The 17,540-nt window shown below is 47.4% G+C and overlaps 1 protein-coding gene across 2 annotated transcripts in view; it reads left to right on the top strand.

Annotated features, from left to right (window-relative positions):
* The window catches only part of INPP5D (inositol polyphosphate-5-phosphatase D), a 150,371-nt gene that overhangs the window by 60,459 nt on the left and 72,372 nt on the right, over nucleotides 1-17,540 (top strand). The window contains exons 3-5 of one of the 2 annotated variants that reach the window (XM_031008651.3): nucleotides 3,259-3,409; nucleotides 6,888-7,062; nucleotides 11,651-11,791. In XM_031008651.3, coding sequence (XP_030864511.2) covers nucleotides 3,259-3,409; nucleotides 6,888-7,062; nucleotides 11,651-11,791 — 467 coding nt within the window. The remainder of the gene's footprint in view (nucleotides 1-3,258; nucleotides 3,410-6,887; nucleotides 7,063-11,650; nucleotides 11,792-17,540) is intronic. The other variant, XM_031008652.3, reaches the window with a different exon arrangement.

Genomic DNA, 17,540 nt, shown 5'->3' on the forward strand with positions numbered 1-17,540 from the left:
TCTGCCATCCATGAGGCTTGGCTTCTACCCTGCATTCTCTCCCTTCCTGGGAACCCAGGCAGCCGGCAGCCTTGGTTTGCCAGACCCTGGCTCCCTGGCCTCTGGGAGCGGGCCAGGCACACGCGGTGGCCTCACCGGGTCCACAGGGACTCCTTTAAATTGCTCTGTTCCTAGTACACAGCATATGTCATCAAGTCTAAGATGTTTACCTTTCAGATTTCACATCTCTGGAGTCACATAAGTCTATAATCAATGTGTAACATAGTCTGTGGTTCAGCTTCTTAGCGGTGCATAAAATAACGTGTCTTACTTGGTTTTAGCATTGGTGCGTCTTAAATTCCCAAATCTCACATGCTCACTCAAACACGCGTTCTTCAGATACCCTCCAGCCGAGAATCCTTTTCTGGATTCACACATGAGGCGTTCAACTTCAGCTTTCTTTGGTATTTTCATATTCCTTTTCCACGCTCTTAATGGCTTGTCATCTATTAGCTGTACATTTTTTGACAGTCTGACACTTTTCACGACTGCTTTAACTGAATTGAGTTCATAGATCTTGTATCATGTCAAATTATTTTTGTTATTCTGCTCACTTTGGTTTTTGAACCTACTCATGTTACTTTTTAGAGGCCTGGCTGCTGCTGCTCAGAGAGTTCTGGTTCAACAATGTTTGAAAGAGATTGCTTAACACGGGGCTTTGTGAAAACAAGTGAATTTATTGAAAAGAATTTAGAACACCCTTTTGCTAAACTCTCTATAAATTTACTAACTTAAGACACACACACACACACATACCCCCAGGCATAGACTTACATATGTGTGCAATGCACACAAAAAACACACTTGGAAAGAGAAAGACAGAGACAGAGCCAGAGCCCAGATGGACAGCCCTGAATCACAGGTCACTGACAGAGGCATATGTGTCCTCACTAGGACTTGGAGTTAGCCACCCAGGCACAAGGGCTCGGGAACAGGTCTGAGTCCTAACCCTGCTCCCTGATGTCTGAATCTGTCCCAGTCTGGGTCATCCTGCCTCATCTCTCCTGATTCCACTTACCTGTAATCCCGAAGACCTTCAGGCACCCTCCCACCTGCCCACATCAATCCCAATCCCAGTAGATATCTGACTTGGAGGCGGAAAGGCCAACGCTTGGCCCAGCCACGCTCAGGCCAGATGCCACCCACTCACCAACCAGGGTGGGCTTTTCAACCTCCATTCTACTTGCCTGTGGGTCTCGTTTCCTACAGGCGATGGGTCCCATTCCCTCCAGAAAGAAGGTAGCTGGCAGCCCCCAGAGGAGCAGTGAGATCCTTGACTTCTAACTCCAAGGACGGCGCCTTCTCAACTAATTTTAAAATGACCTGAAAGTTGCTGGGTGTGGTGGCTTACACCTGTAATCCCAGCAGTTTGGGAGGCTGAGGTGGGTGGATCACCTGAGGTCAGGATTTCGAGACCAGCTTGGCCAACATGGTGAAACCCCGTCTCTACTAAAATTACAAAAATTAGCTGGGTGTGGTGGCGGGCACCTGTAATCCCAGCTACTTGGGAGGCTGAGGCCAGAAAATCGCTTGAACCCAGGAGGTGGAGGCTGCAGTGAGCCGAGACTGTGCCACTGCACTCCAGCCTGGGCAACAGAGTGAGACTCCATCTCAAATAAAATAAAATAAATAATCTGAAAGTCACTGACATGGTGGCTGTTATGAGGACAGGGTGAATCACAGGCACTTAGCAGTTGCCAGGGGCGCTATGCTCCTCCAGGCCAGGGAGGCCCCACCCAGAAGGGGTGCCTCTTTGGGGCTCATTCCTGTACCTACCAACAGCCTGATCCCTTGCTCCTGTTCAGCTGCCCCTGAGGGCAGGGCCTGGCAAGAAGGTAAAGGTGAGGTAGGGATGGGGCTGGCTGCTCAGGGACCACCTGGAACTACTGGCTAGAGCCACAGGGCTTACAGGAAGGGGATCTGCCCCAGGGCATTTGAATAGCCAGCGCAATTACCCCCAAGGTCCTCTGCTATCAGCAACAGATACAAACCAGATAGATAATTTACTGAGTTTTGACAAAAACAACTATAACAAATGAAAAAATAAAATAAAAATAAAAGCAAAACAATTGCTGGAATTGATTTTTTCCTGTGTTTTTTTAAAAAAAGTTCTTCGTGCAGGAAAAAATAAAAGTAACTTCCCCACCAAACACACTCACAAATTCTAGAAAAACACATTCTAAACTGTTGAAAATAGGTATCTTGGGGTTGTGGGATTACAGGTGATTTCTTTCTTTCTTTCTTTCTTTTTTTTTTTTTCTTTTTTTTTTTTTGAGACAGGGTCTCACTCTGTCGCCCAGGCTGGAGTGCAGTGGTGTGATCTTGGCTCACTGCAACCTCCGCCTCCCAGGTTCAAGCAATTCTCTTGCCTCGCCCTCCCAAGTAGCTGAAATTACAGGTGCGCACCACCACGCTTGGCTAATTTTTGTGTTTTTAGTAGAGACTGGGTTTGAGTTTCACCATGTTGGCCAGACTGGTCTCGAACTCCTGACTTCAAGTGATGTGCCCACCTCAGCCTCCCAAAGTGCTGGGATTACTGGCACAAGCCACCGCACCCAGACAAATTTCTTATTTAAAAAAATCCATATTTCTAATTTTGCCATAATATAAATGTACTATTGGTATAAAAATACTTTTATTTTATTTTATTTTATTTCGAGACTGAGTTGCCCAGGCTGGAGTGCAGTGGCGCAATCTCGGCTCACTGCAACCTCTGCCTCCCAGGTTCAAGTGATTCTCCTGTCTCAGCCTCCTGAGTAGCTGGGATTACAGGCACCTGCCACCACGCCCGGCTAATTTTTGTATTCTTTTTTTTGTTAGCAGAGATGGGGTTTCATCGTGTTGGCCAGGCTGGTCTCAAACTCCTGACCTCAGGTGATCCACCTGCCTCAGCCTCCCAAAGTGCTGGGATTACAGGTGTGAGCCACCGTGCCTGGCCCAAAAACACTTTTAAAAATAAAAGTTTTTTAAAAACGGAAAGAAAAACAGATCTTAGGAACGATCCTCTGTGTGCCTTTTGCAGAAGGGCCCTTGGCAGCTGCTGGTTGCAGGATGTGAGGTGTGGGCGTGAGGGTCACACACCCTGCGTAGGAGCCCAAGGCTTTTCCTGGATCGCAGTCACTCCCTCCGCCTCGCTGGTCTCCGCTGCAGTTGGCCTTTGTGGTTGGCTGACATTCTAGTTGGTTAACATGTGCGTTTGTTTGGATGTTCTGTCCTCAGGCATCCGAAGGCGTCTCCATGAGGTTCTTCACCAAGCTGGACCAGCTCATCGAGTTTTACAAGAAGGAAAACATGGGGCTGGTGACCCATCTGCAATACCCTGTGCTGCTGGAGGAAGAGGACACAGGCGACGACCCTGAGGAGGACACAGGTAGGGAGGGAGGGACAGGACGGCAGGAGGTACTTTTGGGAACTTGCCCTGCACCCACCTTGAGTGCTTGTAGATTAGGTGAGTCCTATTATCAGAGGGAGATTGTTGGCGTGGGGGTTAAGGACAAGTTAGGAACACAGGCTCTCCGGTCAGGCAGACATGGGTTAAAATTCCTCCTCCCCAGCTTATTAGCCAGGTGACCTTGGGGAAATTACCTGACCTCTCTGAATCACAGACTTCTCTTTAAAGAGACAGTAAAATAAGGCTGGGCTTGCTGGCTCATGCCTGTAACCCCAGAACTTTGGGAGGCCGAGGTGGGAGGATCGCTTGAGGCCAGGAGTTTGAGACCCTTCTCGGCAACATAGGCAATCCTGTGTCTACAAAAAGCTTTTTAAAAAATGTATTCAGGCATGGTGGCTCAGGCCTGTAGTCCTAGCTACTCGGGAGGCCGAGGCAGGAGGATCCCTTGAGTCCAGGAGTTCAAGGTTGCAGTGAGCCATGATTGCACCACTGCACTCTAGCCTGGGTGACAGAAAGAGACCTTGTCTAAGAAAAAAAAAAGAGAGAGAAAGAGACAGTAAAGACTGCACTTCCTCTGCTTCACTTGACTAGCCTTTAAAAAGACAGAGAGAGAGAATAACGATAGTACCTGCCTCTCATGGTATCTCAAGGATCAAATGAGTTGAGAAATGTAGCACCCAGAGCCTGGTACATATTCATAGTAAGCACTCCATAAATGCAGCTACGGTCATTAGCATGATTACAATCTGCTGAATTTCACTGAGAGGAGAGTGAAGGAGGAGACCCTTGCACCTAACTGGAAGGATGAGGAAGGTGTTTCTTTATGTCATCATTAAAAGGGGGAGGGGGAAATACAACCCCTAAAAATATGTTGAAAAAAATGTACAGTCCCAGCCAGGTGCGGTGGCTTACGCCTGTAATCCCAACACTTTGGGAAACAGAGGCGGGCAGATCACGAGGTCAGGAGTTCGAGACCATCCTGGCCAACATGTCGAAACCTTGTCTCTACTAAAAATACAAAAATTAGCCAGGTGTGGTGGTACGCGCCTGTAGTTCCAGCTACTTGGGAGGCTGAGGCAGAAGAATCGCTTGAACCCAGGAGGTGGAGGTTGCAGTGAGCCAAGATCGCACCACTGAACTCCAGCCTGGCAACAGAGGGAGACTCCGTCTCAAAAAAAAAAAAAAAAATTATACAGTCCCTAAAAAGTGTGTGAGACTAAGGGTGCCCTTTACAGCATAGGGACAAAGACCAATAGAGCAAGAGTCAGATGGAGAAAGTCTTGCAGAGAAGGAGCTTACCTGGGGATGCCCCACTTTTCCCCTCAAGGATTTACTGAGAATATACCTAAGGGAATAGAAATCATTTTGTTACAAAGACACATATGTGTATGTTCATTGCAGCACTATTTGCAATAGCAAAGACATGGAATCAGCCTAAATGCCCATCAGTGATGACTGGATAAAGAAAATGTTGTATATATACACCATGGAATACTATGCAGCCAGTAAAAAGAACAAGATCATGTCCTTTGCAGGAACATGGATGGAGCTGGAGGTCATTATCCTTAGCAAACTAACACAAGAACAGAAAACCAAATACCACGTGTTCTCACTTAAGTGGGAGACAAATGATGAAAACACATGGACACAAAGAGGGGAACAGCACACACTGGAGCTTACCTGAGGGGGTGGGAGGAGGGACAGGATCAGAAATAACTATTGGGTACTAGGCTTAATACCAGGATGATGAAATAATCTGTACAACAAACCCCATGACATAAGTTTACTTATGTAACAAACCTGCACAGGTACCCCTGAACTTAAAATACAAGTTTTTTTTTTTTTTAAAGGCTTATTTCCTAAAAGAAAACCATGAGATACCTAACCGGGCCCCTCAGTTGGCCAGGGCTCTTCCTGAATTCCAGCAGGTGGAGACTACCAGGTCCCCCAGGCTCTCCCCGAAGAGAGGAGAGATTTGTCCACAGACGCTGAGACCCTTGCCTGGCTCCTGCCTGTTCTGGGGGCTTGCTGCAGGCATCCTTTTTCTCCCTCACCTGTGGGCTGGCTTGTGGGCCACCAGGGCCCCCTGCTCCCTCCCACCCTCATGGAAACACACTTTTCACGGTTGTGCAGCTGTTCGTTTCCAAAAGGACCGCAGCTCCATGGAGGCTGAAAGGGTCCCAGGCAGGCCCTGTCCCTTCTGGCCTCCCTGGTCTGAGTGAGCACTGCCCTCTGGAATCAGGAAGGTCAGGCTGTGGAAGAACTAGGGCTGACCTGTCCCATTGTGAGACCAAGGTCACTCACCAGCACCGCGCCCTGGCTGCACCTGAACAGCTGCCCCCAGGCGCCCAGGGCCATGCTGAGAAGCTGTTCTGCAGAAACGCCCTCCACACTAAACACCCTTACTCCCCTCAGGTGCCCACCCCAGCTAGTTGGGCCCCTCTGGGCATGGCTGTCTGGAGGAAGATCCCGACAAGTTTCTGTGAGGGCTGAAAAAAGAACCTCAGTCTCATGACTGCTGGCTTCACTTCCCCAAACGAGGTCGCCCAGTTGTCGGCTTGAACCAGAGCAATGCGACATGAGGCCTCCGCAGTCCAAGAGGTCTGTTTGGGCCCAGGGCCTCTTGAGGCACCGCCAGACCGTGGAGCTCAAAGCAGACTCCTAGTTGTCTTCAGAACCCCAGACAGAGGAAGTGAAGGGCCTGTTCTCTAAAGAGGAGGTCCCCCGGGGCCCACTGTGGTTGGGCCAGGGGCAGCCGCTCTGTGTGGGAAGAGGCTCAGACAGAGCTCTGGACCCTCCATTCGTGTACGTACAGAATGAACCTTCTCCTAAAGGCGATGGGTGGGCTCCCACCTCCCAGGCCAAGTTCAAGTCATTTGTTGAATGTCTCTGAGTGAAGGGAACCCCCTCGCTTTCTTTTATGTGTTTCTGAGAGTCTGGGGGAGGAGAGAAGGAAGGACAGAGGCTGGAGAGAGGGGACCAGGGAGAGAGAGGGGCAGTGTGGCTAGGCCTGCCTGTCTCCTTACCCCTGGTCCCCTTCCATGGTTTTGGCCTATTCTGGGAACTGGGCCTCTGCCTAGCCCAGGGCTCAGCCATCATGAGACACGTGTCTCAGCCCCTGAAAGTCTGAGAGCCAGACTCATCCTGCTCACCTGCCTGCTGCTGCAGGCTTAGTCCATCCAAGGTCAGCAGCCCTGCAGGCCTTCCAGACCCTCCATGAAGCAAGGCCTTCTGGCCCTGGCAGGTGTTTGCTGATGGCCACAGTGGGGCAGACACTGCACTAGCCAGGGCCCTGTGGCAGGAGGCTCTCCCTCCAGGAGGGAGTCAACGAGGGATACGGGGACGCAGATGGAGATCAATAACGTGGGTGTCGTGGCCTGGACCCCATGGGGCTGCGGTGAAGGCCGGGTTGTGCGCACAGTGTCCTCACCAATGGCCTTCCTGCTGTTCTCTCCAGTAGAAAGTGTCGTGTCTCCACCCGAGCTGCCCCCAAGAAACATCCCGCTGACTGCCAGCTCCTGTGAGGCCAAGGAGGTTCCTTTTTCAAACGAGAATCCCCGAGCGACTGAGACCAGCCGGCCGAGCCTCTCCGAGACATTGTTCCAGCGACTGCAAAGCATGGACACCAGTGGGTGAGTCCCCACTCAAGTCCAGCCGGACCTTCATCTGCAGTGAGCCCAGCCAGGACAGGGCTGGATGGCTTGGGTTTCGATCCTAGTTATGGGCCTGGTGACCAGAGGGAGATGGGGAGGTCTCCGGACAAGAGTGCTTGTCATCTTGCACCTCAGAGGCCTTTGCACCATTGGCTTCAAGAAGGCCAGGGGCATGGGCCTTAACAGGAAAAGTGCTCCACGGGGGTGGGGGAGCACTCCGTCTCCAGGCACGGCCCGGCATAGTGTAGGCACTCACTGGATATGTGCTACATTAATTAATAAGTTAGTACCTGGTAATCTCCGTGCCTTAGTAAATATAACTTTTTTTTTGTTTCTTTGTGAGAAACGCTTCCCTGCCCCCCAAAGAAATCCTAATGACAGGGCTGAAGCCGCATTTCCAACTTGAAGGATCCATCTGAGGCTGCCAGGGCTGCCCTCCTCCTGCTCTCTCACTTGGCAAAATATGAAGTAGATGCTGATGGGACACATACGCCACCGGGTTGCTATGATACTTGGCGTGTTCCTATTTCCACCTGGACATACCCATTGGTTCTTCCCTGGGCTCTCCAGCCTGAGTTCTGTGCACGCTCCTTGAATTATTTGTGCTATTTATCAAATAGCCGAATATCCAGTGTTGCTACTATGTTGATTGTCTCTATATATGTGTCTAAATAACAGATGCTTTGAAAGTATTCCACATAGGCCAGACGCGGTGGCTCATTCCTGTAATCCCAGCACTTTGGGAGGCCGAGGCGGGCAGATCATCTGAATCCAGGAGCTCAAGACCAGACTAACCAACGTGGCAAAACCCCTTCTCCACTAAAAATACAAAAATTAGCTGGGCATGGTGGCGGGCGCCTATAATGCCAGCTATTCGGGAGGCTGAGGGAGGAGAATAGCTTGAACCTGGGAAGCAGAGGTTGCAGTGAACCAAAATTGCGCCACTGCACTCCAGCCTGGGCAACAAGAGAAAAACTGCGTCTAAAAAAAAAAAAAATTCCACATCGAGCCCATCGTTTGGTTCCCCAGGATTTCCATTTCTTCCCAGGTTTGGATGCTGAGTGCAGTAAACTGGATGGGGAAGAGTCGGGGACGCCCCATGGTTCCACCTGCTGACCTCTCCTGCTAAGGCTCCTACACCTCCTGCCAACTCCATCTCCTCCACATCAGCCCCTCCATCCTGGTTATGGGGTTCTGCCTCAGTGGGACCAGCAGAGGCGTGAAGCCGAGCTTCCAGGCAGCTTTTCAGGAGGGGTTAGGGTCGGGGCATGGGCTGAGGGCTCATGGGCAGAGAGGCCTGCTTTTTCTATCTTTGCTTCTCATGTCAGTGGAAACTTCCTAAAACTTCTGTTCGGAGATGGGAATGAGTGAAGGGGGCATGTGCAGAGACCAAGGAAAGCAGCAACACAGAGCCGCCCTCCATTCTCAGGGTCAAGGAAAACTGGGAATCCACATTGTGTTTTAAAATCAGTCTATTTCGCTTGTCAAGTTGCTTTGCACATAGAGGACTGCCTTTTGATTATTTTTCTTTAAATGACAACTTGCACAGTCTTTCCTGCAAGTTAATTAGATCTCATCAGTTAGGTCTTAGTTAATAGGTTAATGATCACATTTCTAAGTAAAATTAGCCTTCTCAAATAAGCATAGTTTACATCTTTATGTCAACACTTTTCTACAACAAACTTTTATTTTTGAGATGGAGTTTCACTCTTGTTACCCAGGCTGGAGTGCAATGGCACGATCTCAACTCACTGCAACCTCCCCCTCCCGGGTTCAAGTGATTCTCCTGCTTCAGCCTCCCGAGTAGCTGGGATTACAGCCATGCGCCACCACAACCGGCTAATTTTGTATTTTTAGTAGAGACGGGGTTTCTCCATGTTGGTCAGGCTAGTCTCGAACTCCCAACCTGAGGTGATCTGCCCGCCTCGACCTCCCAAAGTGCTGGGATTATAGGCATGAGCCACTGTGCCCAGCCTACCACAAACATTTTAACAAATAGAACTGCCTGTAATACAGACTCACGGTATCAAAGTCACAAGGCAATAGTAATTAGACCTGTTAAGATACATATTTTAATACAGGGGTCCCCAACCTGTGGACTATTAGGAACTGGGTGGCAGCAGGAGGTGAGCAGAGGGCAAGCGAGCATTACCACCTGAGCTCCGCCTCCTGTCAGATCAGCGGTGGCATTACATTCTCATAGGAGCGTGAACCCGGTTGTGAACTGCGCATGTGAGGATCTAGGCTGCACGCCCTTTAGGAGAATCTAACTAACGCCTGATGATCTGAGATGGAGCAGTTTCCTCCCAAAACCATCCCCCCACCATCCATCCGTGGGATAATTGTCTTCCACAAAACCGGTCCGTTGTGCCAAAAAGGTTGGGGACCACTGTTTTTAATACTATAGAAGAGATGTTTGTCCCTTTTAGTAAACAGACTCAGGCAGAAACTGGATTTTTATGATGTCAAGACCCAGAATAAATATAGAAGAACTTAAATGTAAATGTTCTCTTCTCAATCTAACAAGTCAAACGGGTAAGCCAGTCCTGTTCAGTATTTTTTTTGAGACGGAGTCTCGCTCTGTCACCCAAGCTGGAACACAGTGGAGTGATCTCGGCTCACCGCAACCTCTACCTCCTGGGTTCAAGCAATCCTCCCGCCTTAGCCTTCTGAGTAGCTGGGACTACAAACGCACGCCACCACGCCCAGCTAATTTTTGTATTTTTAGTAGAGACAAGGTTTCACCATGTTGGCCAGGCTAGCCTTGAACTCCTGACCTCAGGTGATCTGCCCACCTCTGCCTCCCAAAGTGCTGGGATTATAGGTGTGACCCACCATGCCTGGCAATTCCTGTCCAATCTTAAGAGCTACGGCTTTTCATTCTTTCATAGATTCCACAGGAAAAGCCTTGTGGCCTTTAGTTTCAATTCGATTACATATCAAGCCTGGAACAAAAATCTTTAAGGCGGCTGGGCAGGGTGGCTCACACCTGTAATCCCAGCACTTTGGGAGGCTGAGGCGGTGGATCACCTGAGGTCAGCCTGGCCAACATGGTAAAACTCCACCTCTACTAAAAATACAAACATTAGCTAGGTCTGGTGGCATGTGCCTGTGGTGTCAGCTACCCAGGAGGCTGAGGCAGGAGAATCACTTGAACTCGGGAGTTGGAGGTTGCAGTGAGCCGAGATCTTGCCATTGCACTCCAGCCCAGGTGACAGGGTGAGACCCTGTCTCAAAAAAATAAATAAATAAATTAAGGCTTGTAATAATTTTTTCCACACAGCTAATTAACATGGTTAAGCCTCAGTTCTCTGATTTGTAAAACAGGAATAATTAGTAATAATATCTGAGTCATAAAATTGATTTGTGGGTTAATGGAGAAAAAGAGCATGGAGTGCTTAGCGTAGTGTCTGGTATGCTGTGCTCAGGAAATACTTGCTATAATTACAACTTCCATCATTATGGGAACAAACACTCAAGCCTTACCCAGAACAAAAGGTGCTGGAAGATAGAATGCAGACAGCTGATCCGACTTTAGGGGGCGCCCCTCGTGGGACTGGCCTGGGCTCTCTGCCTGTGCCTCTGCCACCAGGGTTGATTTGCACAGTGAACAAATCCTGCCTTCAGCCCCATTCACTCTGTACACTGAAGGGGTTGGAGCAGATTCCACACGGCAAAGTCGGCCACTTGCACTACCTCATTCCATATCCCCAGCCCCATCGCTAATCACTCAGACTCCCCCACAGAGCCTGAGATGAATCCAGACTCTCTGAACACAGTGCCCTGGGTAGCCTTTGGCTGTGAAATTGCAAAGTGCATGGGAGCTAAAGCCATTTGTTATCTCTAGATCCCATCATCCTTCCAGCCCTCAGATCCTATCTTTATAAGTAGATAAGGTAGGAAAACAATTCCACTTACACTTTCCAAAGCTTTTGGCCTCCTTTTGTGTGTGTGTGTGTGTGTGTGTGTGTGAGAGAGAGAGAGACAGTGTCTCACTCTGTCACTCAGGCTGGAGTGCAATGGCACGATCTTTTTTCACTGCAACCTCTGCCTTCCGGGTTCAAATGATTCTCCTGTCTCAGCCTCCCAAGTAGCTGAGATTACAGGCACCCACCACCACACCCGGCTAATTTTTGTATTTTTAGTAGAGGCGGGGTTTCCCCCTAGGCTGTTCTTGAACTCCTAACCTCAGATGATCCGCCCACCTTGGCCTCCCAAAGTGTTGGATTACAGTTGTGAGCCACCATGCCCAGCCTTGGTCTCCTTTTTAAAGTATAACCATTTCCCAGACCCCCAGCCAGAACCACTTCCTCCCAGCAGCACCCAAAGGAGCTCATTGAGAGGCACCTTTTCCTGCTGGGCCACTTCTTCTTGCTCTGACCTGCTAATCTACCCCATCAGAGAGACCACGGGAACCTTCGTCCAGGTTTGCAAACATTCTCCTGAAGGACCGTGTCCCCTTGGAGGCTCTGAGGATGAGGATTTGTTATTGTGGTTGCTGTTCCGATTGGTGATGGTGGCTAAAAGAAACAGGCAAGCATAGTTTGTTCTTTTTTCTTTTCTTTAGGCTTCCAGAAGAGCATCTTAAGGCCATCCAAGATTATTTAAGCACTCAGCTCGCCCAGGACTCTGAATTTGTGAAGACAGGGTCCAGCAGTCTTCCTCACCTGAAGAAACTGACCACACTGCTCTGCAAGGAGCTCTATGGGTAATGGCTGGCCCACGGGGGCGGGCAGGTGGGGGCGGCCACCAGGTGAGAGAAACAGCTCATGAGAGCGACCTCTGCCTCTGCCTGGCTGAACAAATGCCTCTGCCGCACTCACAATAATTGAGTGGTGAGCACAGCTTGGAAATCTCTGTGGTTGTTTGGAGGTCTTGTTATCTTGGAATTTGAACAGTAGCTTGTGTGTGCTGCAGCTTTTTACAACTAAAGTTAATTGGAGGCCAGTTGCTCTGGGAAGCGGATGGGGTGGGAGGACATGGCCAGCCCTTTCTCACTTGCACAGGATCCAGCTCTTAAGATTTTTGCTGCTGCTCTTGCTGTTTGCTGCAGCCATTACACCTGACAAGCACAGAAAGGCATCTAAAGGAAATAAATTAAAGTTAGTCTATTTTCTGCGTAGGTGGTTATGGCCCAAGATTTCCAGTGATGTCAATTTTTCAAAGGGAGATGATTCACCAAAACTTTAATTTTCTGATATCCAATCCATTGAATGACCAACTGGTAAAGGTTCTGATTTCTTTTAGATTCTTTTGGTTTTACATTTTAAAATTTAATTGATGAAAGTTAATTTCAAGTTAACTACATTTTAATTGTTAAAAGTGCAAAAGTAAGGCTAATATGCCATCCAAAGAATTGGCAAAGAATATTTTAAATGCCAAAAGCTTGGAAGAGAAAAAAAACAAACAAACATTCCAGAGCATCTGAACAAAGCCACAGGGAGCCAAAACAATCCCATCACAAATGAAAGGTCAGGCCGGGTGTGGTGGCTCACGCCTGTAATACCAACACTTTGGGAGGCCAAGGCAGGTGGATCACCTGAGGTCAGCAGTTTGAGACCAGCCTGGCCAACATGGTGAAATCCTGTCTCTACTAAAAAAAAAAAAAAAAAAAAAAATTAGCTGGATGTGGTGGCACACACCTGTGATCCCAGCTACTCTGGAGGCTGAGGCAGGAGAATCACTTGAACCTGGGAGGCTGAGGTTGTGGTGAGCCGAGATCTCGCCACTGCACTCCAGCCTGGATAACAGAGCAAGAGTCCGTCTCAAACAAACAAACAAACAAACAAAAGAAAGGTCAACATTTTGATTGGAAAAATGGGATTTCATACTGGCAACGGTTTTGTAGTCTATGCTGTTTTGTGTTTTATTACACATACAGCCGTTTCAAGATTCCTTTGTTGATTTTTCTGGGGCTGTTTCAATCTTAGCTTAGTTAATATGCAGAAAACACTCTTTTATCATCAGTAATCAAATTCGACTTTCCTTTTAAAGGCTTTTAAAAGCACGATCAGTACATTTGGTAAATTTAACAAATAATTTCTTTGACAAATCAAGCACTCACCAAATTGGCCAGTTGGGCTTAATTTCAATGAATTGGCTTTCAACTAATGCAGCTGTAGCTAATTGGACCTGGAGCTATCATTTTTATAGATTCCCATGGAGGGATTTTGTTCCATTTGATGCTGTTGTTATGAATCACTTTATCACTAGGGGAAAACACATACAGCACTTTCTTTTTGTAAAGCACCATTTCACAATGGCTGATAACAAGCTCTTAGTTCTGCTTCAATGGAGATTCTGTTCTTCCCTGCTTCCTTGTGGAGAAAGAAATATATTTTAAGTTTCTCCACGAGGCTTCCCTCAGTCTTCCCCAGACACTTCTGCACATTGTTAGATTTCCCTAACACCTCACCACTACCTGGACTTCCCAGGAGCCAAGTCACCTCATCACTATGGCGGTGCCAGCTTCCCTAACTTGTCTTCTTCTCGGGTACGTAGTGCCGATGGAGAGAGCTTCCTTCAGCTTTTAGCTGCTCCCTGACTCTATTTAGAATTAAAGACACCGTCATGCTCTAAATTTCCCTTGCACACTCGTCTTTGCTATCATCAGTAAGGTGACAGCCAGGCTTGGAGACTTGATCAGCCTTGGCATTGTAGGAAATTGCAGAAAGGAACAAAATATTGCTTCCCATTTCTCCTGCCAGAATCCCTGCAGATTCTCATCCCTGAAATTGTAAACCCGTAATTTTCAAACTGCTTTGATTGGAATAGGTCTTCATTCATTCGTTCATCGAACAAACATGTATTGGAGGCCTCCTCTGAGCCCTGTTCTGGGTGCTGGGATGTAGCAACAGACACAATGCACAAGCCTCTTGCTCTTTTAGGCCTTTTTGGATCTAACATCTCAGTGAGGCACACAACAGTAGACTAAGGATCCAGATGAACAAGAATTTTTTTTTTTTTTTTTTGAGACAGGATCTCGCTCTGTCACCCAGGCTGGAGTGCCGTGGTGAGATCTCAGCTCACTGCAGCCTCAACCTCCTGGGCTCAAGTGAGCCTCCCACCTCTCAGCCTCTATCCTTGAGTCCTCCCGCTCACTTGCTTCCCCCGAGTCCAATGGAGAAGCTGGGACTACAGGTATGTGCCACCATACCCAGCTAATTGTTATATTTTTTGTAGAGATGGGGTTTTGCCTTGTTGCCCAGGCTGGTCTCCAATTCCTAGGCTCAAGCAATCTGCCTTCCTCGGCCTCCCAAAGTACTGCAATTACAGCATGAGCCACCATGCCCAGTTCAAACAGTAATTTTAGTAAATGTCATGGTAAGATAAAACAGGATGATGTGAAGAAGAGACATTGGGTGGGAGAGTGCCAGCTTCCTTTGGAGGTGAAGGAGGTGACAGAACTGGGGTCTTGCCACGCAGTGATTTGGCAGAGGGACATTAAGTACAAAGTACAAAGGTCCTGAGGCAGGAATGAAGACAGCCTGCTCAAGGAACAGGAAGTCTGTGTGGCAAGTGAGTGTTAGGAACAGAGGTTGGGGAGAGGCTGGTGTAACATATAAAAGCTGGTCAACAAGTAAAAGCACAGGCTGCCCAGAGAGGTGGAATTTTAGGTGAACAGCAACTTCTTTAGTATAAGTATATACCATGTAATATTGGGATATACTCATGCTAATAGATTATTCATTGTTTACCTGAAATTCACATTTCACTGGGTGTCCTGTGTTTTACCTGGTCACTGTAGGCAGGAGCCACATCACACAAGGCTTAAGAGGCCCTATAGAGTTTGTGCAGGTCTGGGCCATGATCTGATTTTCAAGTGGTGGAGGATGAATCCTAGGAGGCACTACCCAAAGCAGGAGACCAGCTGGGAGTGGCTGTGGTTGTCCAAGTGAGACAGGATGGCAGTCCATGAGGAAGGTGGCTAGCAGGGGCAGGGGTCTGTGTCTGTTTTGCTTCCTGCTGAGTCCCAGGTTATACACAGGCTCTGGCACATGTGGCTCAACAGATATTAGGTAAATGACCCAATGGCTGGGGGCGTGCACATGCTGAGAACTGGTGTGACCTGGGACACGTGTGCATGGCAAAGGTGTCAGATTTGCCGCTTGATTGGATGTGGGGTGAAGGGAAGATGAATCTAGGGTGACCCCTGGGTTCCCAGTGTGAGGGGCTGAGTGGATGCTGATGCCAGTTCCTGGGATAGGGAAACTCAAGGAGGAGGAGGAAGGAGAGTGTGGTGGGAGGAGAGTTCTGGGCTACATTTGGCTTGAGGGGCCATGAGGCATCTGAGTGGAGTCACCAGCCATGGAGCTAGTGCTAAGAAGCTAGGATGTGGGGGATGCATTTGGGGAATCATGGGGAATGCATATGGGGAATCACTGAAAGCTGGGGGTAAGGTCACTGCAGGTGAGAGTGTGGACAGAAGAGAATAGGGCCAGGCTCAAGATTTAGAGGAGGGATGGAGGAGGAGGAGCTGGGAGGGGGTTGAGAATGGCATCAATGATGTCCAGGTCTATTTGCTTGGACCCAGGTGTAAATGAGAAGGACATTGAGCACTGAGGAGTGAGGAGAAGTGCCGGAGCCTCCTCTGCAGAAATGTTGTGATGATGTCCCCGTGCGGGTCTGGCGTGATCTCTTTGCAGTACAAAGCATCAGACAAGATTTGCAACCCCAGGTTAGGCTCCCTAGAGCCAGACAGAAACTTTTCCAGAGAGAGAGAATAAGGAACCAGAGACTGGAAATATTTGGTAACTCCTGAAATGGAGACACGGAAAGGATTGCAAGTGGAATTTTAAAATAAAAGATCTAAGGTCTGAATATCAATACAATATCTATTACTTGAGAGCAGGGTAAGATTTTTAATAAACAAACCAAACCCAAAAATACTTCATTGCCATTATAACTATTTCATTGGAGGCCATAAAATAAGCCCATAGTTTTCCAATCAAATTTCAAAAATTAAATCACAAAACAGTAGAGTGTCAGAAACATGTATATCAAAAGAATGAAAAGACTAAACAAACCTAGATGAGGAAATGTGTGGTAAAAATGGACAGTCCTTGGAGACAAAGCTCAGAGGTGCTACCTGTAGCTGGCAGGATATGTTCTTGAAGAAGTAGGAAAAAATTGCCAATTAATATATACAATAAAAAAAAAAATTTCCAGGCTTACAAAAGAGCTAAATCTAAGTTTTGAGAAGCTCCATAATGATCCAAATAATACAACAATCAAACAGCAACACTGAAACATCTTTTTTTTTTTTTTTTCTTATAAAGAGACAGCATCTCACTCTGTCACTCAGGCTGGAATGCAGTAGTGGGACCATAGCTTATCTATCCTTGAACTCCTAGGCTCAAGTGATCCTCCTGCCTTTAACTCCGGAGTATCTGTGATTACAGGCATGCACCACCATGCCCAGCTAATTAAACAATTTTTTTTTTTCTTAGAGATGGAGTTTCACTATATTGCCCTGGCTGGTCTCAAACTCCTGGGCTTAAGCCTTGGCTTCCCAGAGCTCTGGAATTACAGTTGTGAGCCACTGTGCCAAGCCTAAATCTCTTACAATGTCTCTAAATGACAAGAAAAGATAAATTCAACAAATAGATTGTTACAAACAGTACCATAGCTTTAAAATGGTCGACACTTAAAATGTTAAATATTTTTAAATATTTAATATTTTAATGTTTTATATTTAATATATTTAATATTTAAAAATTCAAACTCCTTGACAGTATAATAAAGATTCTGAAGCCATGTCTCCAAGAAAAAGGCTACTGACCTGGAAAAGCTAAGCCTAGCTGTCATTCAAGAGCACAAGTCATCTTTTTCAGAAAGTTCCTAAAAATGTACCAATCAAATGCCTTACTCAAAAGGAATCCAAAAATTGTTTTTCAGAAATTTTATAGTCCTGGTGATCTTAAAAACAAGAAGCCTGCAGCTTACTGAGCAGCAAAATATGAATATACTCAAAGCAGAAAGTGTTCATTCTGTACTCCCATAACACACTGTGATGAAAATAGAAATAAGTCACAAAACTAGCCACAACCACCCAATTACCTGTACATTTTAAACTCACCTTCTAAATTACAGCTAATTAAGAAACAAACTGACACAATAATACATGGGGTAGGTGTGGAGGCACAGAGTAGAGTAATCAAACCACTGCATATCAGAACACTATGTGATGCAGCCAAAGCACCACTTAGAGGAAAAACCATAGCTTTAAAAGTTCTGCTCTATTATTAAAAAGTAAATAGAAGGCTGGGCCTAGTGGCTTATGCCAGTAATCCCAACACTTTGGGAGGCCAAGGTGGGCAGATCACTTCAGGTCAGGAGTTTGAGACCAGCCTGGCCAACATGGTGAAATTCCATCTACACTAAAAATACAAAAAATTAGCTGGATGTGGTGTTGCACACCTGTAATCCAAGCTACTCAGGAGGCTGAGGTAGGAGAA

This window comes from Gorilla gorilla, chromosome 11, assembly GCF_029281585.2.
Source record: "Gorilla gorilla gorilla isolate KB3781 chromosome 11, NHGRI_mGorGor1-v2.1_pri, whole genome shotgun sequence".
Taxonomy (NCBI): Eukaryota; Metazoa; Chordata; class Mammalia; order Primates; family Hominidae; genus Gorilla; species Gorilla gorilla.